The sequence below is a fragment of the Anomaloglossus baeobatrachus genome, chromosome 4 (assembly GCF_048569485.1).
Source record: "Anomaloglossus baeobatrachus isolate aAnoBae1 chromosome 4, aAnoBae1.hap1, whole genome shotgun sequence".
Taxonomy (NCBI): Eukaryota; Metazoa; Chordata; class Amphibia; order Anura; family Aromobatidae; genus Anomaloglossus; species Anomaloglossus baeobatrachus.
The window spans coordinates 226,848,154-226,875,341 of record NC_134356.1 but is presented as its reverse complement, the minus strand read 5'-3'; the positions used below and the strand labels follow the sequence as shown (position 1 = coordinate 226,875,341).

At 45.2% G+C, this 27,188-nt stretch overlaps 1 protein-coding gene across 1 annotated transcript in view; it reads left to right on the top strand.

Moving 5' to 3' along the window:
- The window catches only part of IGF1 (insulin like growth factor 1), a 169,753-nt gene that overhangs the window by 128,329 nt on the left and 14,236 nt on the right, over positions 1-27,188 (top strand). The window contains exon 3 of the mRNA XM_075344715.1: positions 21,032-21,213. Within this exon, the coding sequence (XP_075200830.1) occupies positions 21,032-21,213 (182 nt within the window). The remainder of the gene's footprint in view (positions 1-21,031; positions 21,214-27,188) is intronic.

The following is a 27,188-nucleotide window of genomic DNA, read 5'->3' as shown; positions in this document are numbered from 1 at the left end:
ACAAGGCAATTAGTTAGTTTTTTTTTTCTAATAAAGGATTGTTCGGGTGTGTGTGTTTATTTACTGTAATTTACAGATTAATCATGGAAGGCATCTCGGGGAGACGCCTGACATGATTAATCTAGGACTTATTGGCAGCTATGGGCTTCCAATAACTCCTTATTACCCCGATTTGCCAACACACCAGGGCAAATCGGGAAGAGCCGGGTACAGTCCCAGAACTGTCGCATATAATATATGCGGCAATTCTTGGCGGCTGCTGACTGATATTGTTAGGCTGGGAGGCTCCCCATAACGTGGGGCTCCCCATCCTGAGAATACCAGCTTTCAGCCGTATGGCTTTATCTGGCCGGTATTAAAATTGGGTGAGACCGCATGCCGTTTTTTTTAATTATTTATTTATTTATTTTACTGCACAGTATAGACACGCCCACCGGCTGCTGTGATTGGGTGCAGTGAGACAGCTGTCACTCAGCATGGGGGGCGTGTCTGACTGCAACCAATCACAGGCGTCTGTGGGTGGGGAAAGCAGGGAATACGAGATTGATTAATGAGCGGCCGGCATATTCAAAGTAATTCTTGCCGCGTATTCTCTGCACAGCTGTTCCTCGCCGCGCTGGTGATCGGGGAGCGGTATGAGCCGGAGGAAGAAAAAAAACGAGCGCCAATGTAAGTATGACTGAGAACAGCAGGAAAAAAGGTAAGTATACTGACTTTAATTTAAAAAAAAACAAAAAATAAGATCGCTAGTGTAAAAACGCACACGCACGAAATGTGCTGAACACGGACATACTCCGTTTGCGGTACGTGCAGGCATGGACCCATAGACTAAAGCGGGTCCGTGCCTGCGTGCTGCCGGCCAAAAACGGACATGTCGTCCGTGTAGAAAAGCGCACACACGTACTTACCACACGGTCACATGTTCCGTGTGATTTTACGTGTGTGTGCCATCTACCATTGAATAACATGGGTCTCCGTGTGTACGTGTCTCCGGTACGTGCAAATACGTACCGCACACGTACAAATTAAACAGATGTGTGTTGCGGGTCTTATATGGTAAAGGAAGTGATGCAGCAGTGGGGACATTTCCGGGTACTTTTCTGACAGGAAAAAAAAGAAAGATGTCTGTGGCTCAGGACTCAGGAGGTGAGGATTGAGTTTGGAGGGAGAGGTGTATGATCACTGGAGTCGGAGCGTTTACTTTCAGTCACTTATATCCTCAAATGACTGTGTCTGGTAAGGAGAAGTAAACTCTCTGTGGAAAGGAAAAAAATGGAACTACTCCATATAACCTGCAGTGATGACAATGCACGCTGTAAGCCGCTCCATATAACCTCTCTTGGTTCATGAAACTTATGGTGTCTATGTTTCTTGTGGGGCTGCATTCACCCCAGCTACTACTTCAGGCCATATGATCAAAGTGTCTGCGCATGCTAGGAACCACGGGAAAGTCAAACCAGATCAGGGAGATTAGCCACTACACATATCTGGACTACTTAATCAGCCCCTGCGACCACCTACTTACCTTCCCCTACTACTGTATTCCTTTTTACATTTGTCTACCAACCTGTGGATTGCCGGAGCCGTCGGAGGCACCATGACATGATTAAGCTCTGAGTTCTGCATTCCTGTTTCAGATTGTGGCATAATCAGTATTTTATCTGCTGCAGATCTACCCGTTCTCTGAATGCTGACCTCTGTATAACCCTGCCCACACCACTGATTGGCAGTTTTCTGCTCATATACATTGTACACAGAAGGTTGCCAATTAGTAGTGGAGGAGGGGCTATATAGACCTCATGAATATGCTTGACTTCCTGGCAGTAGGTTTACAAGTCTTCTAATGATAATCTCCTGCTGATTAAACAGTGATTTTATCAAAACTACAATAAACAGCCTTAGGGGTGCTTCACACATAGCGAGCTCACTGCCGAGATCGCTGCTGAGTCACGCTTTTTGTGACGCAGCAGTGACCTCATTAGCGATCTCGCTGTGTGTGACACTGAGCAGCGATTTGGCCCCTGCTGCGAGATCGCTGCTCGTTACACACAGCCCTGGTTCGTTTTCTTCAAAGCCGCTCTCCTGCTGTGACACACAGATCGCTGTGTGTGACAGCAAGAGAGCGACAAATGAAGCGAGCAGGGAGCAGGAGCCAGCGTCTGACAGCTGAGGTAAGCTGTATCCAAGATAAACATCGGGTAACCAAGGTGGTTACCCGATATTTACCTTAGTTACCAGCCTCTGCAGCTCTCACGCTGCCTGTGCTGCCGGCTCCGGCTCTCTGCACATGTAGCTGCTGTACACATCGGGTTAATTAACCCGATGTGTACAGCAGCTAGGAGAGCAAGGAGCCAGCGCTAAGCAGTGTGCGCGGCTCCCTGCTCTCTGCACATGTAGCTGCATTACACATCGGGTTAATTAACCCGATGTGTACTGTAGCTAGGAGAGCAAGGAGCCAGCGCTCAGTGTGCGCGGCTCCCTGCTCCCTGCTCACACTGGTAACTAATGTAAACATCGGGTAACCATACCCGATGTTTACCTTAGTTACCAGTCTCCGCAGCTTCCAGACAGCGGCTCCGTGCAAGCGCAGCGTCGCTTGCACGTCGCTGCTGGCTGGGGGCTGTTCACTGGTCGCTGGTGAGATCTGCCTGTTTGACAGCTCACCAGCGACCATGTAGCGATGCAGCAGCGATCCTGACCAGGTCAGATCACTGGTCGGATCGCTGCTGCATCGCTAAGTGTGAAGGTACCCTTAGTACGTAACACATCACTGGAATCAAGATCTCTGCCCCTACGTTATGCTGCTCTCAGATTAGGTGGCAAACACCTGTTAAAAGATTCTCTTTTATGGCCTAGGTGGATCTAAAAAGCAATATATCAGTCATTAGTCTTGTCTTTGGCAAGATTTTTAGACATACTAGATGTACACCATGTCATTTGGAATACTTAACCCCATTTTATTACTATGTGTATGTAGGAGTATAATAATATTCTGTTAATATATTATTTTCTGTACTATTCAGACTTGGACATTTGCACAAGCTGTATATATACAGTCACATTACAGCCTGTGCACGGTTGTTTAAAAATAAAGTGTAAACTAAGCAGAAAAAAATGCTATCTAATTATCTTATCTCAGACCTTGAAAAATTTAGTCTGTTTCCTAGAAAAAAGATTTTGTCATACAAAGCATTTTTGTTGCCAATGAAAATTTCTTGGCTGTTGATCCCACGTTCTACCCTGGAATCTGACCTGGGCTACAAAATAATGCTGCGCTAGCGAGGCTCTCGCCCTCTAGAGCACAATGTCTCTGTAGCTGAACACCTCCATAGGCAGGCTCCGTATCACACATCTGTCATGTACTGCTCACCTTGTTTCATGTAATTACTTAAGAATGCCAGTTCATTTATATTGATTGGTTAATACCTATACCTAGCTGAAATTGCAGGAGTCTAGCGACATACTTATCCATGAGAAATTTCCAGCTTTTGCTTGATTTTTAAAAGGGAACCTGTCACCAGTTTTTGACCCTATGAACAAATGCAACCACCTTAAACTGTTCCTTTGAGGCATTCCACAAATGTGTCTATCAGCGCCTGACTCCCCATTTATAGCCCCAACATCTTGCAACTGTGCAATAGCCTTGCCCACCCATGTAGGCACACTCCACTCTGCCCTACTGTGGTCAGAACATAGAACATCACTGCGCTAGCACCAAAATCAGGATGACATCACAATGATATTGCTTGGCGCTTGCACAATGATGTTCTATACTCTGTAGGGCAGAGCAGTGTGTGTCTGCACGGGCCGGGGACACTACTTCGCAGGCACTAGATCTTGGTTCACTATGTGGATGACGCAGAATGTGTCATCCATATCACTCAAGGCAGAAGGACGCAATTCAGAGTAGAGAGGAAAAACATATGTCACAGTGAGGACACCTGTCGGAATGGACCACACTGATTTACATACTATGCTGGAGCATATCAAATGGTATTTTTGGGGAGTATATAAGGGGAGTAAGGCGCTGATGGATTTGAAAATTGCAGCAAAGAAACAGTTACAGGTGGTGACATTTGTTCATAGGGTCAAAAACTGGTGACAGGTTCTCTTTAAATCATTCTTAGGTGCTGTAGAGCCAATGATTTCCTTGGTACTCCACACATGTTTACTGGACGTGACCTCTCCTGAGAAGAACCCCTCCAAAATGTCTGCTTTGGTTTCTGATAAACTATGTACCTCCCACATACCACCAACCTGGTGACCTATGATAGACCTGGACATGGGGTGTGCCTTCAGGATCCAAAGAATTATGAAATGTCATCTTTCCTCATATCTCCGCCTATGAGTGTTCCATGCAGAAGATATTATCATCATGTTTCATATTATGATTTTATCTATCCAAATCTAGGAAACATGATGTGTCTATTGTCCTCCAGCAGCTTGTTATTAATTATGCGCTGATATGCACATCCCACAATTAAGGCAAAATATGTGTTACATGCGTCCCGCTGTCCTGAGGCCAGAAATATGCCTGCCATATTTATGGGAGCTACGTACACTCCAATTTAATAATTTTTACCCGGGTGCCGGTCTGTCTCCAGGTCCCCTTTAAAACTTCTCTGTGCATAGCAATTACCTGTTCACTTCCCTAGCTAAATTACTTTTGTCACCATAGGGTCTTGCTGTGGTCAGCGCAAATGTTGTGAAAGGGTTAATACTTAACAGATAATCAGAAAGATGAGACTCAGGGAAACACTACTGTCCGGTCGGTATAGCAGAGGTTGTCCAATGCCCTACCACCCCTAAAGACGTCATGCCTTTTATGCAACCCCTGGCAAACATTATGGACTCACCTGGCTCTGAGGATGTTCATTCAGTCGTTTACTTTTATTTAAAAAAAAAAAGCAGATCACAGACATGGCACAAAAAACGTCATTTCAAATGGCAACCTTCTGGCTTTAAGAAACACTAAAAAAAATCATGAAAACATAATGTGCTAGCCAGTAGCGGTTACTTTTCAAGGCCAAATGGGGAAAAAATTATGGAATCACTCAATTATGAGGGAAAAAATGATGGAATCATGAAAAACAAGCAAAAGAACAATCCAATATATCACTAGTATTTTGTTGCACCACCTCTGGCTTTTATAACAGCTTGCAGTCTTGGAGGCATGGACTTGATGAGTGACGTACAGTACTGTTCATCAATCTGGCTCCAACTTGCTCTGATTGCTGTTGCCAGATCAGCTTTGCAGGTTGGAGCTTTGTCATGGACCATTTTCTTCAACTTCCACCAAAGATTTTCAATTGGATTGAGATTAGGACAATTTGCAGGCCATGTCATTGACCTTATGTGTCTTCTTTCAAGGAATGTTTTCACAGTTTTTGCTCTATGGCAGGATGCATTATCATCTTGATAAATGATTTCATCATCCCCAAACACCCTTTCAATTGATGGGATAAGAGGAGTGTCCAAAATTTCAATGTAAGCTGGGGCATTTATTGAAGGTGTAATGACAGCCATATCCCCAGTGACGTTACCTGACATGCAGCCCCATATCATCAATGACTGTGGAAATTTACATATTCTCTTCAGGCAGTCATCTTTTATTTTTTTAGCTTTTCTGTATGTAAATCCCATTTCCTTTAGGCGGTTTCTTACAGTCACAGACATTGACTACAGTTTCCTCCCATTCGTTCCTCATTTGTTTTGTTGTGCATTTCCTGTTTTGGAGACATATTGCTTTAAGTTTCCGATCTTGACGCTTTGATGTCTTCCTTGGTCTACCATTATGTTTGCCTTTAACAACCTTCCCATGTTGTTTGTATTTGGTCCAGATTTTAGACACAGCTGACTGTGAACAACCAATATCTTTTGCAACATTGCGTGATGATTTACCCTCTTTTAAGAGTTTGATAATCCTCTCCTTCGTTTTAATTGACGTCTCTCGTGTTGGAGCCATGATTCATCTCAGTCCACTTGGTGCAACAGCTCTCCAAGGTGTGATCACTCCTTTTTAGATGCAGACTAACGAGCAGATCTTATTTGATGCAGGTTTTAGTTTTGGGAATGAAAATTTACAGGGTGATTCCATAAATTTTTCTTCATAATTGAGTGATTCCAAAAATTTTTCCCCCTGTTTGGTTTTGAAAAGTAACCGTTACTGGCTGCACATTATGTTTTCATGATTTTTTTAGTGTTTCTTAAAGCCAGAAAATTGCCATTTGAAATGACTTTAGTTTTGTGCCATGTCTGTGATCTGCTTTTCTTAAACAAAAGTAAACAACTGAATGAACATCAGCCAGGTGAGTCCATAATTTTTACCAGGGGTTGTATGTGTGATTAAGAGGAATGTTATTGACTTGTGTGTTTTCAGGTGTAATGTTGGTAATGTGGAAATGTCAAAAAGCTGTCATGTGAGTTTTGTCGCAGTACTGTCAGCTACCACTAGATGGCAATGAACTCCTTAGCAGGGAAGGAGGGCTCAGTTAGAAGGTATAGTGGCAGGACTGATAGGGGTAGCTGAATAGGTCTGGCCCACAGTGAAGGGATATAGTGGAAGGCATTTCCTGCTTTTGGTCAGATAGCGAAAAGTGAGTAGTGAACGATGAACTAAACTGAGCAGACTGTAGCAGTGTTGTGTGAAAGAGAACAGACACAAGACTGAGCAGGACAGAGAAACTAGGTGACCAGGAATACAGCTGGTAGCAGGGAGGCTACAGTGAGGTGGAACGAGGGATCAGAAAGCACCCCCTCCTCAAGTGGCTATCGTGAATGGTGCAGACAGTCAGCGGAGTCAGTGTTGACTGACAGGGCCACTGACAGAAAGAAGACTCTATGAGTTATCCTGGGAAAGTAGCGCAGCCCCCCTGGAGACAGCACAGTGCTTAACAGCAATGCACCAAGCCCTCATCCTCTTTGGTAGCCAGAGGGACTCTGTCTGCAGCCGGAATAGGAGAGCCTTAATGTGTAGATAAGAAATTGCCTGTTGAAGAATGTAGTGTTAAGCTTGTGAATATTAACTGGAAACGTTATTTAAGGATCTGTGCGCACTGGGAAAATGTGTTTCTTAAGTAAAAAACGCACCCTTTGGCAGAATTCCGCATGTGCGGCAAAAAACACACCAGAAACACACCCAAAATCAGCATGTGGTTTTACCACGGTTTGTTGCGGTTTTGTTGCGGTTTTTCCACAGGTTGGCTGAAGTCCGGAATGTCCACCTGCAACCAGGTACCACCTCCATACCCACTTCACACACCACTCTTCCCCCTGTGTCTGTAGCATACCGGGACGGGCTGAGGACTACAACTCTCGCCCACGACTACCGCACTGGCTATGTTACATAGCCATAATGGGTTCAGAGGCGAAAGTTGCTCCAAAACCCTGGCACATGGTCTCAAAGGCAACTCTACCCATTTTTAAATTTGGTATGTAAGACCCTTTTACAGATTCTCTATTTTTACCCCTCATCTAAGCTTTCTGGACTGGATTCCAGTGAGAATAATGTGGAAGATTGAGTTAAGTGATTTTTTTTTTTTGTTACACATTATTAATATTCAATGCTCTATGTTATTTTTTCCATTATGCTTTGACTTTTTGATTGTATATTTTTAATTATATTATCTGTACATGATTATGTGGGGAGCTATCTTCCTCCAAACTTGAGTTGACAGTCAAAGACATGCATTCTCGAAACTATACAAGTTATAGGAAACAATAAACTGCAGATGTTCATTGCCTTCGATGGGACGTTTCTAGTCATGTTCTGCCATCTGTGGAGTGGTCACGGAGCAGAGAGGGAGGTGAACTTTGTCTATCAACTATTATGGTGATCATCATGAGATGAATGCTTAAAAACTATCTTTCCATAACTCAATGTATAAACCTAATATCAGTCTATGTGGCAAGGGGGACATAAAAAAGAACCCACAAAATACTTTAAAATAATGAATAACATAAATTGATGTAAAGAATAATCATTTTCCTATCATTGACTATATGCTTACAACATTGCTCTTCACACAGGAATTGATTTGGTCACTTCTTTCTAAGTGCTGAAAAGTATATTAGTTAGTAATGAGAAGTGCACTTTACATAGATCATATTCTGATTTGCGAAGATGGCTTTTAGGTTAAAAAGCTGTCTCTTAATTGAACATCTGTTCATTGAATAAAAAACCAGGGCCAATTAGTGAGTCATGTATTCTTTAGCCTGGATATCCTTTAAACGTGACCTGTTACTGACCTGATGTAATAAACTTACTGTTTTGTCTGGGATTTTGATGAGATGCTGATTTTGATTTGCCTGCGCTACATTAATCTACTGGAAAACTTTTCAGTTGTTGTTTGCGTTGTTTACAGTTTTGAAACATTTAAAACAGGGCTGCACAACATTTTTTGGTACAAGGGCCAAATTGCCATTCTGAATAAATCCCAAAGGTCACAAAAATATTTGAAGGGGTACTAACATGAATACATCATCAGAACCACCATCAGTGCATTAATACTTCACCAAAAGCACGTTTTCAGGGTTTGGAGAGATTCTGCTCAGTTTCTGCTCCAAAATTATCAGTATGAACACACGCTAACTTAAAATGTTTTGGAGCAGAATGTCACCAAAGTCTTACGCATAAAAACAATTAAAACATAAACATTTGAGAATAATTAAGGATTGCTGCAAATGTGTAAGATCAGATGAACTGTCATTACATCAATGCAACACCAGAATCACCATCAGTACACGATGCAGCACTGGAGCACCATAAGTACATGAGTGCAGCGCCAGAAGCACTGTCAATACATAAATGCAGTATTAGAACCACTGTCAGTATATTAGTGTGAAGCCAGAACCATCATCAGTACATTAATGCAGCATCAGAACCACCATTGGTACTAGAATTCAGCACATGAATGCAAAGCCAGAAGAACCGTCAGTACATGAATACAGAACCACTGTCAGTATATGAATGAAGCTCCAGAACCACCATTAGTACATGTATACAGCACCAAGCATAGAGCAGCGATCAATAGTAATGTCATATCAGCCCCATACATGTACTGCTTGTACCTACAATTCCCAGTATGTCCTTAGCAATGGTAAAGAGATGCTGGGAGTTGTTGCTAAAAGCCAAAATCAGACTGTGGACCATACAGGAACCACAGTACTGATGAGATGTAGTTAGTATCACAAATAAACATTTACATGCAGATACCTTATAGATGACATCTTCACTAATTGAAGTTGTTTCCATCCTTTTGTCTCCATGTATTATAGCCATTATGAAATCTCATGAACAGAGCTACCTCTTCTCCATTTTCATCAGCACATCTCGACATGGTGCACTTAAAAAAAAAGAGTATCATTATACTGCCCCATAAATAAATATATCTCCCATGCTGCACCACTGAATAAATAATTGCCCCTCACTGTGCTTCCTGCATAAAATATCCCCCACACTGACCCGCTCCATAATATAACTTTATCTATATTGTCTCCTACACTACACCTCTCCATAGTGTCCCCCACACTGAGCGTGTCCATAATATTCCCCTCCCCCCACAGCCCCTCTCCATAATGTCCCCCCCACTACCCCACTATGAGACTCTCCATACCATCACCACCCCCGTCCCTCCCCTATTCATAATACTCCCCTCACATTGCCCTTCTCTATAAAGTCCCTCTGCCCCTCGCTATACTGTGTCTTCTTTAACAGTCTCCCCTCCCCCACATTGTGGCTTATCAGGAACCCTAATCCTCCTCCTCCCACCTCCTAATAATTACACATTTAATCTTCAGCACTGAGCATTTACCGCAGCCAGCCATGTCATATTCCTATGTGGCACCACTAGCAGCTTGATGATGTTAGCAACAGGTAGACCTCAATATGCTGCTGCACATCGGCATTGGGGCTGACTGAAGTTCCTCTGCCTCAGTCACTGTGCCACAGTGTTCAAATGTATTTGCATCTAAAAGCGGCAAATATATTTGAATATAGGAAGAAGGGAGCACAGTCTGCAGGACAGGTTCATGGGCAGCAGAAAATCCTCTGGAGGTCAATATGTGGCCTGCGGGCCATCTGTTGTGCAAGCCTGATTTAGAAGGTGAGAAGGTAAGCTTAATTCCCAGCCTCCAGCAGACAGCAAAGAGTTCACTCAGTTATATTAGTTGGCTAGTGTGGTGTTTTATGCCTGAGCTGGACATAATTGTTGGAAACATCAGGCACTTTGTGTATTAGGTCCATCAGCTATTGCTGAACAGAGCAATGCTGCAGTCAACATTTTATGCCCCCAAGGACCTGAACCAGTTCGGCACTATGCTGGATGGCATAAATAATCTTGTAGAAAATAATGGATCAATTCTAGTATCATACATTTGCTAGGAATGTATGAGTAAATGTCAACAGTTACTACAATGACACATATCAATATCACTGTTACATTGTTGGATGACAGGCCAATGACGATGTCACATGTACTGAAACGATAAGTAACAAGCTGGGGCTTACACAATAAAATCAGATAAAACAAAAATGTGAAACATTAAGCAATAGATCACATAATAGATCGCATAGAGCCATCACTGCTGGAGGCAGTTACCATTGGGTAACCTAAACTTAAAATGTGATTGCAAAGATGAAGTCTGCAGAGATTGGGTATAATCAGAGATGAGCTGATCGATCCACGGAGAATCAAATTCGAGTTGTATTTCATGAAATTCATGGTTCAATGCGAAATTGAACATTTTGAGATAAAACTCGCAGTTAAAAAAACTTGACAGTAACCATTTCCCACACTGTTAAAGCATAAGAGAGCAGGTTAATATCATTCTACGTTGCATTTCCCCATAATTCTCTGCAGCTATGACATGTTATGGATTATCATATATTGTAAAGTTGTGTTCACTTGGTACCTCTCTATCTTATAAAATGTATGCTCTTATGGTCAACGGGGTCCTATCTCTCTTCTATAAAGTGTAAGCTCTTGTGATCAGAGTGGTTCTCGCTCTCTCTTCAGTAGAGTATAGGCTCTAATGGTCATCAGGTTTCCTTTCACTGTTGTTTAGAGTGTAAGCTCTTATGGTCAGTAGGTTCCTCTCTCTCTCCTGTAGAATGTAAGCTCTTATGGTCAGCAGGGTCCTCACTCTCTCTTGTACAATTTAAACTGTATGGTCAGCAAGATCCTATCTTTTTCTCCTGTAGATTGTAATCTATTATGTTCATCAGGGTCCTTTCTCTATCTATCTCCTGTAGAGTATCAGCTCTAATGGTTGGCTGGGTCCTCTCTCTCTTGTAGAGTGTAAGCTGTTATGGAGAGCAGGGTCCTCTCTATCTTTCTCTCTACTGTAGAATGTAAGCTCTTATGGTCGGTGGGGTTCTCTCTCCCTCTATCTCATGTAGAGTATAAACTCTAATTGCCAGCGAGATCTTCTCACTCTCCTGTAGAGTGTAAGCTCTTATTGTCCGCCAGGTCCTCTCTATTTTTCACTCTTTACTGTAGAATGTAAGCTCTTATGGCCAGTGGGGTTCTCTCTCTATCTTCTGTAGACTGTAAGCTCTAATTGTCAGTGTGATCTTCTCTCTCCTGTAAGTGTAGATTTCTTGTCCATCATCTGTAGAAGAGGCTTCTTTTGGTACGACAGCCATGCAGACCAAATTTATGCAGCATGTGGCATATGATCTGAGCACAGACAGGATGACCCCCAACTCCTTTAACCTCTGCAGTAATGCTAGCAGCCTCTATACTTCTATTTTGAAAAGACAACCTTTGGATATGATGCTGAGCACGTGCACTCAACTTCTTTGGTTGACCATGGCGAGGTATGTTCTGGGAGGAACCTCTCTTGTTAAACCGCTGTATGGTCTTGGTCACCATGCTGCAGCTCAGTTTCACGGTGGTGGCAATCTTCTCATAGCCTAGGCCAGTCATGGCGAACCTTTTACAGGCCGAGTGCCCAAACTGTAGCCCTAAACCCATTTTTTTTTCCGAAGTACCAACCAATCCTATTATATAAAGAATTGATTGTAACCTTACCTTTGCCGTCTTCTCCTCAGTAGGGGACATCACACTCATGCTTACCACACACTGAAGCCGAGCCCCTGCCCTTTCCAGACACAGCAGTTGGATTGATCTTTCTGGAAAAAATTGCAGCATATTAGACAGAGTTTAGCCTGGAATGCAATCAGATTTCACCCTGTAATCCACATCTACATTTCAAAGTCTGAACACCCTGAAATCCCGTAAAGACGTACGAGTTTCCCCCTCCCCTTCATTGTGTAGTTCTGTCCCCCTTCCTGGCCACTTCCTGGTAAACATGTCCCCCATCCTGATATATATATTTCCTACATTCTGGTATATTTGTCCCCATCATGGCCCCATCCTGGTAAATGTCCTCCACTCTGGTAAATGCACCCCATCATTGTAAATGTATCCCATCCTGGCATGTTCCCCCATGCTGTTAAATGACCCCATCCTGGTAAATGTACCTCATCCAGGCATGTGGCCTTATCCTGGTAAATGTCCCCTTTCCTGGTAAATGTCTCCTTTCCTGGTAATTGTACCCCTTCCTGCTAAATGTTCCCCATCCTGGCATTTGTCCTCATCCTGGCATGTTCATGTACCCCCATCCTGTCATATTTCCCTCCATCCTGGTAAATGTATCCTCCATCCTGGTAAATGTACCCCTTACTGGCATGTTCCCCTTCCTGTTAAATCTACCCCATCCTGGCATGTTTCCCCCCATCCTTGCAGTCATGTTTCCCCCCAACCTTGCAGCCATGTTTCCCCCCATCCTTGCAGCCATGTTTCCCCCCATCCTTGCAGCCATGTTTCCCCCCACCGTTGCAGTCATGTTTACCCCCATCCTTGCAGTCATGTTTACCCCCATCCTTGCAGTCATGTTTACCCCCATCCTTGCAGTCATGTTTACCCCCATCCTTGCAGCCATGTTTCCCCCCATCCTTGCAGCCATGTTTCCCCCCATCCTTGCAGCCATGTTTCCCCCCATCCTTGCAGCCATGTTTCCCCCCATCCTTGCAGTCAAGTTTCCCCCCATCCTTGCAGTCATGTTTCCCCCCATCTTTGCAGTCATGTTTCCCCCCATCCTTGCAGTCATGTTTCCCCCATCCTTGCACGTTTCCCCCATCTTTGCAGCCATGTATGCCCCGTGCTCTGTTTGCCCCGGGCTCTGTTTGCTTGCCCCCGTGCTCTGTTGGTTTGCCCCCGTGCTCCGTCGGTTTGCCCCCGTGCTCCTATGTTTGCTCCCCATGTGTCCCCCGTGCGCTCCATGTTTCCCCATGCTTGCTCTGTCCCCTGTGCTCCCATGTTTCCCCTGTGCGCTCCATGTTCCCCCGGTGCTGGCTCTGTCCCCTGTGCTCCCATGTTCCCCCCTGCGCTCCATGTTCCCCCGGTGCTGGCTCTGTCCCCTGTGCTTCCATGTTCCCCCGTGCACTCCATGTTCCCCCGGTGCTGGCTCTGTCCCATGTGCTTCCATGTTCCCCCGGTGCTGGCTCTGTCCCCTGTGCTCCCATGTTCCCCCGTGCGCTCCATGTTGCCCCGGTGCTGGCTCTGTCCCCTGTGCTCCCATGTTCCCCCGTGTGCTCCATGTTGCCCCGGTGCTGGCTCTGTCCCCTGTGCTCCCATGTTCCCCCGTGCGCTCCATGTTCCCCCAGTGCTGGCTGTCCCCTGTGTTTCCATGTTCCCCCGTTGCTGGCTCTGTCCCCTGTGTTCCCTCTGTCCCCTGTGCTTCCATGTTCCCCCGGTGCTGGCTCTGTCCCCTGTGCTTCCATGTTCCCCCGGTGCTGGCTCTGTCCCCTGTGCTTCCATGTTGCCCTGTGCGCTCCATGTTCCCCCGGTGCTGGCTCTGTCCCCTGTGCTTCCATGTTCCCCCGTGCGCTCCATGTTCCCCCGGTGCTGGCTCTGTCCCATGTGCTTCCATGTTCCCCCGGTGCTGGCTCTGTCCCCTGTGCTCCCATGTTCCCCCGTGCGCTCCATGTTCCCCCGGTGCTGGCTCTGTCCCCTGTGCTCCCATGTTCCCCCGTGCGCTCCATGTTGCCCGGTGCTGGCTCTGTCCCCTGTGCTCCCATGTTCCCCCGTGCGCTCCATGTTCCCCCGGTGCTGGCTGTCCCCTGTGTTTCCATGTTTCCCCGTTGCTGGCTCTGTCCCCTGTGCTCCCATGTTCCCCCGGTGCTGGCTCTGTCCCCTGTGCTTCCATGTTCCCCCGGTGCTGGCTCTGTCCCCTGTGCTTCCATGTTCCCCCGGTGCTGGCTCTGTCCCCTGTGCTCCCATGTTCCCCCGGTGCTAGCTCTGTCCCCTGTGCTCCCATGTTCCCCCGTGCGCTCCATGTTCCCCCGGTGCTGGCTCTGTCCCCTGTGCTTCCATGTTCCCCCGGTGCTGGCTCTGTCCCATGTGCTTCCATGTTCCCCCGGTGCTAGCTCTGTCCCCTGTGCTTCCATGTTCCCCCGGTGCTGGCTCTGCCCCCTGTGCTTCCATGTTCCCCCGTGCGCTCCATGTTCCCCCGGTGCTGGCTCTGTCCCCTGTGCTTCCATGTTCCCCCGTGCACTCCATGTTCCCCCGGTGCTGGCTCTGTCCCCTGTGCTTCCATGTTCCCCAGTGCGCTCTATGTTCCCCCGGTGCTGGCTCTGTCCCCTGTGCTTCCATGTTCCCCCGGTGCTGGCTCTGTCCCCTGTGCTCCCATGTTCCCCCGTGCACTCCATGTTCCCCCGTGCGCTCCATGTTCCCCCGCGCGCTCCATGTTCCCCCGTGAGCTCCATGTTCCCCCGGTGCTGGCTCTGTCCCCCACACCTTGGCACAGCCGCACACCGCTTAAAAATAAAAAAAAAAAAAACTCACCTTGCAACACCCGCGCCATCGCTGCGTCCTCAGTTCAGTTCCCGCGCGGCCACAAGACACCGGCACCGCCTCCTGACGCTCCTCCGTCTCCTAGGCAACAGGCCTGCGGCCCAGGAGAGGAGGCGTGTCAGAAGGAGCAGAGATGTCCTCTGCTAAACACCAATTTGCACTGTCGGCGCGACCACACCGATAGTGTAAATTGGTGCAGTGTGGCGACAGCGCGCGTGCCAACAAAAAGGGCTCTGCGTGGCCAGTCTGGCACGCGTGCCATAGGTTCGTCATTCGCCTAGGCCATCTTTATGTCGAGCAACAATTATTTTGGATGGTGAATCTATCATAAATTAATATACACACTGTGCGCTTACTCTATGACTTCTCTGACAGAAAAAAGAAAAATTGTAACAAAGTAACCAAAGCAACCACATTTTTCACATGTATAATTTATAGCATATACCAAATATTAAATAGTACTGTAAAGTTACCAGAGAAGCAAAAGCAGTATTAAATATTTAATTACTCTTGTCACTTGCATTCTCGGAAGTGCTGATAGTTTTGTCACCTTATGTTGTAGTAACTGGAGCATAAAGGTTTTGTTTCATTATTTATCATGCGTAATCCACAGCTGATTTTCAGTAAGTAATAAGGACAAAATGAGAATAATAAAAATGCACAATCAAAGGACAAAATACAAATATTTATTATCCAATGTTTATTTCTGTTCATAAGAACGCAAACGAGTATTCTTGACCATTGATCTGAGTAAATATACCTCTGATAAATCAACTAACAATCAAAATGTTTGTTCAAATGCTAATTGGATTATCTGGGCATGACCATCATCATTTTTAAACAGAACATTTCCCTGTGCATGGAATATGACACTGTGTATGATATATGTAGACAGAGCAAATGTATTACCAGTCTCTCTGTCTCCATAAGGTTTTATGGTATTTGTGTGCATAGCATGATATGTTTTATACAAATAATTATTCTCAACTTGGAGAGTTATGTTAGGCACAACTCCTGTGTGCCTTAAAGGGAACAAATGCTATTAACTTGCAGATATGGGGTTAATCTGCAAGAATAGCATTTGGAACCTGCTTGGCGCCAGCATTTCAAACTCCGCTATCAGGACAAAATGAATTTTAATCCTCCGGCAGTGTTAGGGTTTCAGTCATCGAGGTGGCGCAAGTGCAAGTACAGCTGTAACAGCGCCACCCACCCTTACACTGACTGACAGCCTCCTCTAATGCTGAGCTGCTGTCAGTTAGTGCTGCTCACAATAGACAGAGCAGTGACTCAACCCATGCCAGCGCCGCCCCGATGACTGAAATCCAAACAGTGCCCAAAGGATTAAAGTTCATGACAGCGGGGTTCAAATTGCAGGCACTGAGCAGATTCCAACTGCTGCTAACATTCAGATTAGCCCCGTATCTGTAGGCTAACAGTCTTTTTCACAAGACTATTTCCCTTTCTAACCTACTGCTGCACCGTGTACCAGACGGAGACCCTTCCACAAACGAATTGGAGAGAAATGGATTTTCCACTGTTGATATGCTACACCCACTGGAGAAATTAATTCTTCAGATATGATAATAGAGAATAAGACTTTTATTGTTGATACGTTTCATAATTGGATTGGCGACCTTTTCACGACCAAAATCCAGGGCCTGATTCATCAAAACCTTTATGCCAGAAAACTGGCATAAAAGTTACAAGTTTATAGTCGACCGGGATTTTTGGCATTTTCACGCTAAATTAGATTAGCTCCTCCCAAATTGGCAAAGCTGGGGCAGAGCCAGGGTTTGGCCACAATTTTCATCGAATTCATCAAAAATTACAAAATTTTGTACTCCAGAAATGATACTTAGTTCCTAAACTGAGTAGTATTTCTGGAGTGGCACACAAAGGTGTACGCCACATAGGAGATACGGCACATGTAATGTATACCGGCAAGATTGGCATAGTGAGAGTGTGGGAGTTAAACCAGTCTGATGAATTTGCCTCATAGCTTTTTACACCTTAAGTATGCCACTGACAATAGTATTTTTTTTCTCCTCCCCTTAGACGCATTGGGATGGCATCACTAAGGTTGTCAGTTTCGGTAACTCACATGTCAATGAAATGTAAGCAATACCTATATAATATACAGTGCTCATCATAAATAAATATACCCCATGGAAAAGCAAAGTAACAAATCAACAATTTCCAAACTTTGAACAAAGTTTCATGGATCATTTTTCTATTTCATAACATGAAAGTAATGTTAATAATATGACTTGCATTACAAAATATTCAGTGTTACTGAATTTAGTTGATTCATTAATGAATACACCCCACGTGAAAAATAACTACCGTACATCTAGTATTTTGTGAGATCTCTATAATTTTTAAGGGCAGCACCAAGTCTTCTAGGCATGAAATAAACACGTTGGTGACATATTGCAACATATATCTATTTCTATTCTTCAAGAACAACTTCCTTTAAAGCCTGGATGCTGGATGGAGAGTGATGCTCAACGTGTCTCTTCAGAATTTCCCATAGGTGTTTCAGTTGGGTTCGATAAGGAGACATATTTGGCCTCTGAATCACTTTCACCCTGCTCTTTAGAAATGCAATAGAAGTGTATTTTGGATCATTGTCATGTTGGATTACCCATGGAGATTCTCCGCATTATCCTGTCTTCTCTTGCATTTGTCTTTCGAGGGCGACCAGCCTTCTTAGGTGACTTGAAAGAGTTTGTCATGTTGTAAAGATGCAATATTCTCTAAATCACAGACTCAGAGACACCAACTTTTTTTGCTGTGGCTGATAGGGTCACTCCTTTGGCCTTCATCTGGACAACCTGCTGCTGGAGGGTTTCAGTCACTTTAGAACGGCACACTATTTGAGCAAAGTCAGTGCAAACTGGAAAGTTAGGCTGCCAGTTACATAGGGTTTGTCAGCTAATTAAGAAAATTAGCACTAGGTACCAGAGTAACACCAATAACTTGCAGGTATCTGAAAGTGTTCTCTAGTTTTGATCAGTGTTCTTTTTCATTTATCTCATTTACATTTTTAATGTGCTTTACAATAAATTTAATTTATGAAATAAGCTTAAAATACTGCTGGTTTACTCATGTTAAGTTATAATCACATAGAACTACACAACGAGTTTAACATTTACGAAATTGTGTGTTGTTCTCTAATTTTGATCTCTAGTGTACAGTCATATGAAAAAGTTTGGGCACCCCTATCAATGTTAACCTTTTTTCTTTATAACAATTTGGGTTTTTCCAACAGCTATTTCAGTTTCATATATCTAATAACTGATGGACTCAGTAATATTTCTGGATTGAAATGAGTTTTATTGTACTAACAGAAAATGTGCAATCCGCATTTAAACAAAATTTGACCGGTGCAAAAGTATGGGCACCTCAACATAAAAGTGACATTAATATTTTGTAGATCCTCCTTTTGCAACAATAACATCTTCTAGTCGCTTCCTGTAGCTTTTAATGAGTTCCTGGATCCTGGATGAAGGTATATTTGACCATTCCTGTTTACAAAACAATTTCAGTTCAGTTAAGTTTGATGGTCGCCGAGCATGGACAGCACGCTTCAAATCATCCCACAGATTTTCAATGATATTCAGGTCTGGGGACTGGGATGGCCATTCCAGAACATTGTAATTGTTCCTCTGCATGAATGCCTGAGTAGATTTGGAGCGGTGTTTTGGATCATTGTCTTACTGAAATATCCATCCCCTGCGTAACTTCAACTTCGTCACTGATTCTTGCACATTATTGTCAAGAATCTGCTGATACTGAGTTGAATCCATGCGACCCTCAACTTTAACAAGATTCCCGGTGCCGGCATTGGCCACACAGCCCCAAAGCATGATGGAACCTCCACCAAATTTTACTGTGGGTAGCAAGTGCTTTTCTTGGAATGCCATGTTTTTTTGCCTCCATGCATAACGCCTTTTTGTATGACCAAACAACTCAATCTTTGTTTCATCCGTCCACAGGACCTTCTTCCAAAATGGAACTGGCTTGTCCAAATGTGCTTTTGCATACCTCAGGCGACTCTGTTTGTGGCGTGCTTGCAGAAACGGCTTCTTTCGCATCACTCTCCCATACAGCTTCTCCTTGTGCAAAGTGCGCTGTATTGTTGACCGATGCACATTGACACCATCTGCAGCAAGATGATGCTGCAGGTCTTTGGAGGTGGTCTGTGGATTGTCCTTGACTGTTCTCACCTTTCTTCTTCTCTGCCTTTCTGATATTTTTCTTGGCCTGCCACTTCTGGGCTTAACAAGAACTGTACCTGTGTTCTTCCATTTCCTTACTATGTTCCTCACAGTGGAAACTGACAGTTTGAATCTCTGAGACAACTTTTTGTATCCTTCCCCTGAACAACTATGTTAAATAATCTTTGTTTTCAGATCATTTGAAAGTTGTTTTGAGGAGCCAATGATGCCACTCTTCATAGGAGATTCAAATAGGAGAACAACTTGCAAGTGGCCACCTTAAATACCTTTTCTCATGATTGGATACACCTGCCTATGAAGTTCAAAGCTCAATGAGGTTACAAAACCAATTTAGTGCTTTAGTAAGTCAGTAAAAAGTAGTTAGGAGTGTTCAAATCAAGAAATTGATAAGGTTGCCCATACTTTTGCACCGGTCAAATTTTGTTTAAGTGCGGACTACACATTTTCTGTTAGTACAATAAACCTCATTTCAATCCAGAAATATTACTGAGTCCATCAGTTATTAGATATATGAAACTGAAATAGCTGTTGCAAAAACCCAAATTGTTATAAAGAAAAAAGGTTAACATTAATAGGGGTGCCCAAACTTTTTCATATGACTGTATATGTAGAACCTATTTGGATTGAACAGTTTGTGTCTGTAGCCTGTACAATCTTTATAGCCATAATCAAACCTGGTTTATTCCATTATTTTCTACAATGGAGTTACAATAAGGTCTTAAATCTGTCTTGGTTGTAGGTTAGGAAGCGCGGTAGCTGCCATGTAACACTATTCAATCCAAATATTGTTGCCAGAAAGTAGCTATGGTGTTCTTCTGCTTTTTTTAATTTACATTCCATGTCTAGTAAAGATAAGTTGTCAATGTTTTACCACTTTTTTACCTGATTGTTTCAACCTATTGTTGGCAGCAGTTAGAATAATAAATAGGTTGTACAGAAATAGAAAAAGATGGATGCCTTCTTCTCCAAACAGTCGTTGGATTAGGTCTCGTAGGGCAGCCTAGCTCTACTTAGCTACAGTAACACACAACTGTTGGACGATATATTGGAGTAAGTCTAGAGAAGAGCAACGAAGATGGTAGAAGGTCTGCAAACCATGTTCTATGAAGAACAGCTAAAAGAACTAGGCATGTTTAGTTTGAAAAAGAGAAGGCTGATCGGAGACTTAATAGCGGTCTACAAATATCTGAAAGGTAGTCACAGTACAGAGAGAACTACCCTATTCTCATTAGCACAAGGAAGTACAGGAAGCAATGGGAGGAAGCTTAAAGGAAGGAGATTCAGAATAGACATTAAGAAAAACTTTCTGACAGTGAGGGCAATCAGGGAGTGGAAGAGGCTACCACCAGAGGTAGTGAGCTCTCCATCAATGGAAATCTTCAAGTGGAAACTGGATAAACATATAGCTGGGATGATTTAGGAAACCCTGCACTCGCAGGGGGTTGGACTCGAAGGCCCTTGAGGTCCCTTCCAACTCTATCATTCTATGATTCTATGACAGGAGAGTTGCAGATTTTGGTTTTAGCAGCTATGTTTTACTAATCCTGGATAGCCACGTTGACCCAAATCTGTAGGTAAATCAGAAAGTAGCTACAAAGTGTGTCCTAGAACACAAAAGAACAGTCGCACACTTCAATTGTGAAGTTTTCTTCTTTTATTAAACCAGGTATATAAAAAATAAAAAATAGCAGCCACAGTGTTGGTGGAAATAGGGGGAGAGGGTACAGACAGGAGCACTGAGCCGGATGACAGCCATTTTGCACCGATTGATGCTTCTATGGGTCCACCTCTAAACTGACTTGCTCAATACACATAAATACCAGCACTATGGATAAGCCCATTAACTTCATGTTTAACTCTCTACACTACTTTAATAATCCAGCTATCATTGTCATACCTTCTATAATTCTACCATTATTTTTCCTTTAGGTAAACCAGTGGGGTATGGATACAGCAGTCGACGTTCACATCATAGAGGAATAGTGGATGAGTGCTGCTTCCAAAGCTGTGATCTACGGAGGTTAGAGATGTACTGTGCTCCTGCCAAACCAGTGAAATCAGCACGGTCCGTGCGTGCTCAACGCCATACTGATATGCCAAAAGCCCAAAAGGTAATCTAGCATTATAATAGGCTGTAAACAATTATGGTAAATGTAGTTATGTTTTCAAAATAAATTGTATATTGTACTTAATAGAAAACTATAATGACTGATTAAGCAGGTTTTTGTACCCAAGGTCATGTGTACAAATATTTAGTCTTACCGTAGATGTCGATGAGGGTTTGATTCCGCTTAATGCCTGTAGAGGAAAGTTTAAAGGGAACTTGTCACCATGAAATTGTAGTCCAATCTGCAGGCATCATGTTATATTGCCAGAAAAGATAAGTAGATAAATACCAGTATATAGATTTGTGAGAAAAGATTCAGTATAGCCTAAAGGTGGCTTTACACACTGCAACATCGCAAACGACATTGGTGTAACGTCACCGGTTTTGTGACGTTATAGCGACCTCCCCAGCGACATTGCAGTGTGTGAAACACATCAGCGACCTGGCCCCTGCTGTGAAGTTCCTGATCGCTACAAATCGTTCAGGACCATTCCTAGGTCCTTTGTTTCCCGCTGTGCAGCAAAGTCTCAGTGTGTAAAGGGGACTTTACAGCGACTTTGTTAGCAACTTCCCTTTCAAAAAGCTGCTTTACCTGCAACACACATCCGTTTAAAACATGCGTGTTTGGTCCGTTTCCATACATACCGGAGATACGACCAAACGTGCACATATGTTTTTTTATGTTTAAAGGCACACGTGCGTGTTATTTGATCTTCCGAGAAATGTCCGTGTGTGATGCAAAATGTCGTTACTACATGTCGGAAGACAGAGTAGCGGGATGAGAATGAACTCGGGTGAACTTCACCCGACTTCATTGTCATGCCGCGGCTCTGTTTGTGTGCCGTGTACTGATTAGCGGTCACCTGTGAAGGATTCACCGGTGACCGCTAATCCCCCGAGTGACTGAAGTGTCCCCCCCTCTCTCATACTCACCGATCCCCGATCACCGGCGCTGCACGGCGTTCACACTGCTCCGGCGGCATTTTCTAATTTGAAAAAGCCGGCCGCTCATTAAACAATCTCGTATTCCCTGCTTTCCCCGCCCACCGGCCCCTATGATTGGTTGCAGTGAGACACGCCCCCACGCTGAGTGACAGGTGTCTCACTGCACCCAATCACAGCAGCCGGTGGGCGTGTCACTATGGAGTATAGAAATAAATAAATAAATAATTAAAAAAAACGGCATGCGGTTCCCCCCAAATTTAATACCAGCCAGATAAAGCCATACGGCTGAAGGCTGGTATTCTCAGGATGGGGAGCTCCACGTTATGGGGAGCCCCCCAGCCTAACAATATCAGTCAGCAGCCGCCCAGAATGGCCGCATACATTAGATGTGACTGGTCTGGGACAGTACCCGGCTCTTCCCGATTTGCCCTGGTGCGTTGGCAAATCGGGGTAATAAGGAGTTATTGGCAGCCCATAGCTGCCAATAAGTCCTAGATTAATCATGTCAGGCGTCTCCCCGAGATACCTTCCATGATTAATCTGTAAATTACAGTAAATAAACACACACAACTGAAAAATCCTTTATTAGAAATAAAAAACACAAACACAATCCCTGGTTCACCACTTTAATCAGCCCCAAAAAGCCCTCCATGTCCGGCGGAATCCAGGATGGTCCAGCGTCGCTTTCAGCTGTGCTGCATGGAGGTGACCGGAGCAGCAGAAGAAACCACCGCTCCTGTCACCTCCACGCAGCAAATGAAGAGAGCCGCGTGATCGGCTGAGCTGTCACTGAGGTTATCTGGATCTAGCGGTGTATCCAGCGGTGGCCGCGGGTAACCTCAGTGACAGCTCAGCTGATCGCGCTACTCACCGCCACTCCGGTCAGCTCCACGCAGCAACTGAGGTTAGTATCGCGATCAGCTGAGCTGTCACTGAGGTTACTCGCGGCCACCGCTGCATCCACCGCTAGATCCAGGTAACCTCAGTGACAGCTCAGCCGATCACGCGGCTATCTTCATTTGCTGCGTGGAGGTGACAGGAGCGGCGGTTTCTTCTGCTGCTCCGGTCACCTCCATGCAGCACAGCTGGAAGCGACGCTGGACCATCCTGGATTCCGCCGGACATGGAGGGCTTTTTGGGGCTGATTAAAGTGGTGAACCAGGGAATGTGTTTGTGTTTTTTATTTCTAATAAAGGATTTTTCAGTTGTGTGTGTTTATTTACTGTAATTTACAGATTAATCATGGAAGGTATCTCGGGGAGACGCCTGACATGATTAATCTAGGACTTATTGGCAGCTATGGGCTGCCAATAACTCCTTATTACCCCGATTTGCCAACGCACCAGGGCAAATCGGGAAGAGCCGGGTACTGTCCCAGAACAGTCGCATCTAATGTATGCGGCCATTCTGGACGGCTGCTGACTGATATTGTTAGGCTGGGGGGCTCCCCATAACGTGGAGATCCCCATCCTGAGAATACCAGCCTTCAGCCGTTTGGCTTTATATGGCTGGTATTAAATTTGGGGGGAACCGCACGCCGGTTTTTTAAATTTATTTATTTATTTCTATACTCCATAGTGACACGCCCACCGGCTGCTGTGATTGGGTGCAGTGAGACACCTGTCACTCAGCGTGGGGGCGTGTCTCACTGCAACCAATCATAGGCGCCGGTGGGCGGGGAAAGCAGGGAATATGAGATTGTTTAATGAGCGGCCGGCTTTTTCAAATTAGAAAAAGCCGCCGGAGCAGTGTGAACGCCTTGCAGCGCCGGTGATCGGGGATCTGTGAGTATGAAAGAGGGGGGGACACTTCAGTCACTCGGGGGATTAGCGGTCACCAGTGAATCCTTCACAGGTGACCGCTAATCAGTACACGGCACACAGACAGAGCCGCGGCATGACAATGAAGTCGGGTGAAGTTCACCCGAGTTCATTCTCGTCGCGCTACTCTGTCTGCTGTCTGCCAACAGTTTTCACGGTGGTTTTCACGGTTTTCACGGATGTGTGTTTTAGGTCTGACAACGTCCCCAATGACTAGCTAGGTCGTTCTGCAGGTCCGGATCGCTGTTGCGTCGTTGGCCAGGTCTGCCTGTTTGACAGCTCCCCAGAGACTTTGTAGCGATCCCGGCCAGGTTGGGATCGCTGGTGGGATCGCTAGAAAGTCTCAGTGTGTAAAGGGGCCTTAATATTTTAATAGCTTAATCCTCTGCTATTTCTGGTATCTTGGGTGCAGTGGGCGGTCTTATCAGTGACTGATAGCTTTTATTTTATAAGTGTGCATGCAGAATAACTATCAGTCACTGATAGGACCGCCCACTGGACTGAAGATCCCAAGGAGTGCAGAGGATTAAATGATGAAAACATGGGTTGTACTGAATCTTTTCCTGCAAAAGTATATATTAATCTAATCAGTGTATCCTGCTCTACAACATGATGCTTGCAGTTTGGACTGCATTTTCACGGGGACAAGTTCCCATTAAAATTTCAAGACCACATGTAGGCAGGTAAGAAGTGTGATGGGTTCGAGTGATGTTGTGCGCCACGGGCAGTGATTTGCCCATGACGCACAACCGACAGGGGTGGGTACGCACGCTAGACATCTCACTAGAGAGATCGCAGCATGTAAAACGGCCTTAAGGTGTTTGGAGCTGTGTGCAGACTGACCCAGTGGACAGAATTGGCTGAAAATTGGTATATATGCTAGTCAAGACATGGGGAAACGGAAGGCATCTTAAAAAAAATTTTTAAACCAAAACTCCCCACCAGATGAAAAGGTGGCGCTTTACAGCAAGCGCGCTTTGCAACTCAGTCTACAAGATACCTGTCTCTTTGCCGGATCGCGTGCTGTTAGTGCGGTTGTTTTATGAGAATGCCAGGAATGCTACAACTGCACTGAGAGACTATTGTCGTTTCAAAGACCTTCACACACGTAGAGTTCCAATGGCTGTCAATTCACTGAGACAGATGATGACAAGTTTTGGGGTAATAGGGTTACTGAGTGTTCAGCCAGGACACGGGCAATGACCGGTAAGCAGAGAGGTTGTGGAGGACATTGCCACTGCCATCGTGAAACAGGGCACAAAAAACCCTGCCGGAAACAGCAGTGCTCGCAGTGTTTCCAGGCAATTGGGCCTCCCATACAGCACAGTGTGGAAAGTTCTCCAAAAAGTCTTGCGGGCATACTCGTACAAAATTAGCCATCATCAACGTCTTCCTTGTGAAAATGATACCCGCATGACATTTGCATTCATGTTTCTGGCGAGAGTGGAAGTGGATGGCAATTGGCAATGGAATGTTCTCTGGTGCGACAAAGCGCATTTTTACCTAAATGGAACGGTGAAAGCACAAAACTGTCACATATGGGCTACCAAAGATCCGCATGCGGTCAAGGGGGTTCCACTGCAAATGTAATCATTTGGTGTGGCTTCACCTCATCATTCATCCTTGGACCATTCTTTTACGAACAAATGAGGCCAACTGGGGTTGCTACCTGTTCCGTGACAGCAGCAAGATACCAGACAATGCTAGAAACAGTGGTCGTTCCGCAACTCCAAAAGTGGCAGTATCTACAGACGACCACCTTCATGCATGCTGGAGCACCTCCTCACATCGCAAAACATGTGAAGAACGTTCTGCATGCACATTTTCCTGATGATAGGATTTTGAGCTGCTCCTTCCCTAATGCATGGCCACTGCGTTCTCCTGATCTCAATCCTTGTGATTTTTCGTTGTGGGGACACTTGAAAGAACATGTTTATCAGGGAAATGTCAACACCCTGGCTGACCTCAAATACCGCATCAGTTTGTAAGTGTGCAACATCCCACCAGACATGTTATACGCAAGTGTCGAGCATATTCTGCATAGGATGAACATGATTACCATGCATGATGGCGGCCATATTGAACAGTTATGCTAGTCTGTGGAACAATTGTGACATCTGCAATTATCAGCACACGGTTTTTGGGCTGTTCACTCACTGTACAGCGCCACCTGTAGTGGAGTTTTGATATAAAAAAATGTTAAGATTCCTTCCATTTCCCCATGCCTTGAATAGCATACATAACAATTGTCAGCCAATTCTGTCCACTGGGGGAGAGTCTGCACACGGCTCCAAACACAATAGGTTATTTTATGGCCACCCTGTATATATATGTACCGCCACCGTGCGAGCAGCCGGGCTGCTGCTGCCGCTCGGATCCGGATCCGCGGTGGCTCGAGGGGTCTCCGGACCCGGGGGCCGTGCGGCCACTCGATTAAAAGAAGGGGGGGAGATATGTACAGGTGGATTTTGGAAAGTTCGTGACGCCACCCATGGGGCGTGATAATGTGAGGGACCACCGCTGCCATTGGGGAGCCCGGTGACGATGGTGTGGCAGCCTGTTTTTTAACCCCTCCATGGTTAGGGGGTTTGTGTCCCGGGGCCCGTTGGTGATGGATGGTGATCGGGTGCCGTTGGGGGATAGGTACATGGGGGTTTCCATTTTACTCACTCAGTCCCAGAATAACCACACCGACAGCTTGTAAACCAAAGGTCTGAGCACCACCGTAGTCTGTGGGGAGCACGCCTGGATCCGTGCCCCTGGTGTTGTTGTTGGTCTGTGGCCCTATCCCTGGCACCTTAGTCTCGATTTGACCCGTTGATATGAAACTATTCAGGTCCCGCTCACCCGTATGGCTAACGGAGTGAGCTTGCTCTCAGAGTTCACGCGTAGGATTTCTTTGGACTGTAGTGGGAAAGTCCTATCCCATCGGTGCGTTAATACCCTGATTTTGGAGCGGGTGTGGGATGACACTTGAAGTGTTCACCGCTGTCGGGTAAATTACCGGAAAGCGTGAAGCTACTTTCTGGCCTGGGGTCCACATACCCCGTCGTGCCCTGGCCCCAGCCCGGTGATAGCTCAAGGCCACCGGCTGCCCTCCTCGGCAGTCCGTGCCCCTTGATACTGTCCCCTGCGACTGGGTTCCAGCTCCTACCAGGCCCAGACCAACGTCTGCCACCTAGTATACAGGAGCTCTCCTCCGTGGCCTCTCCTC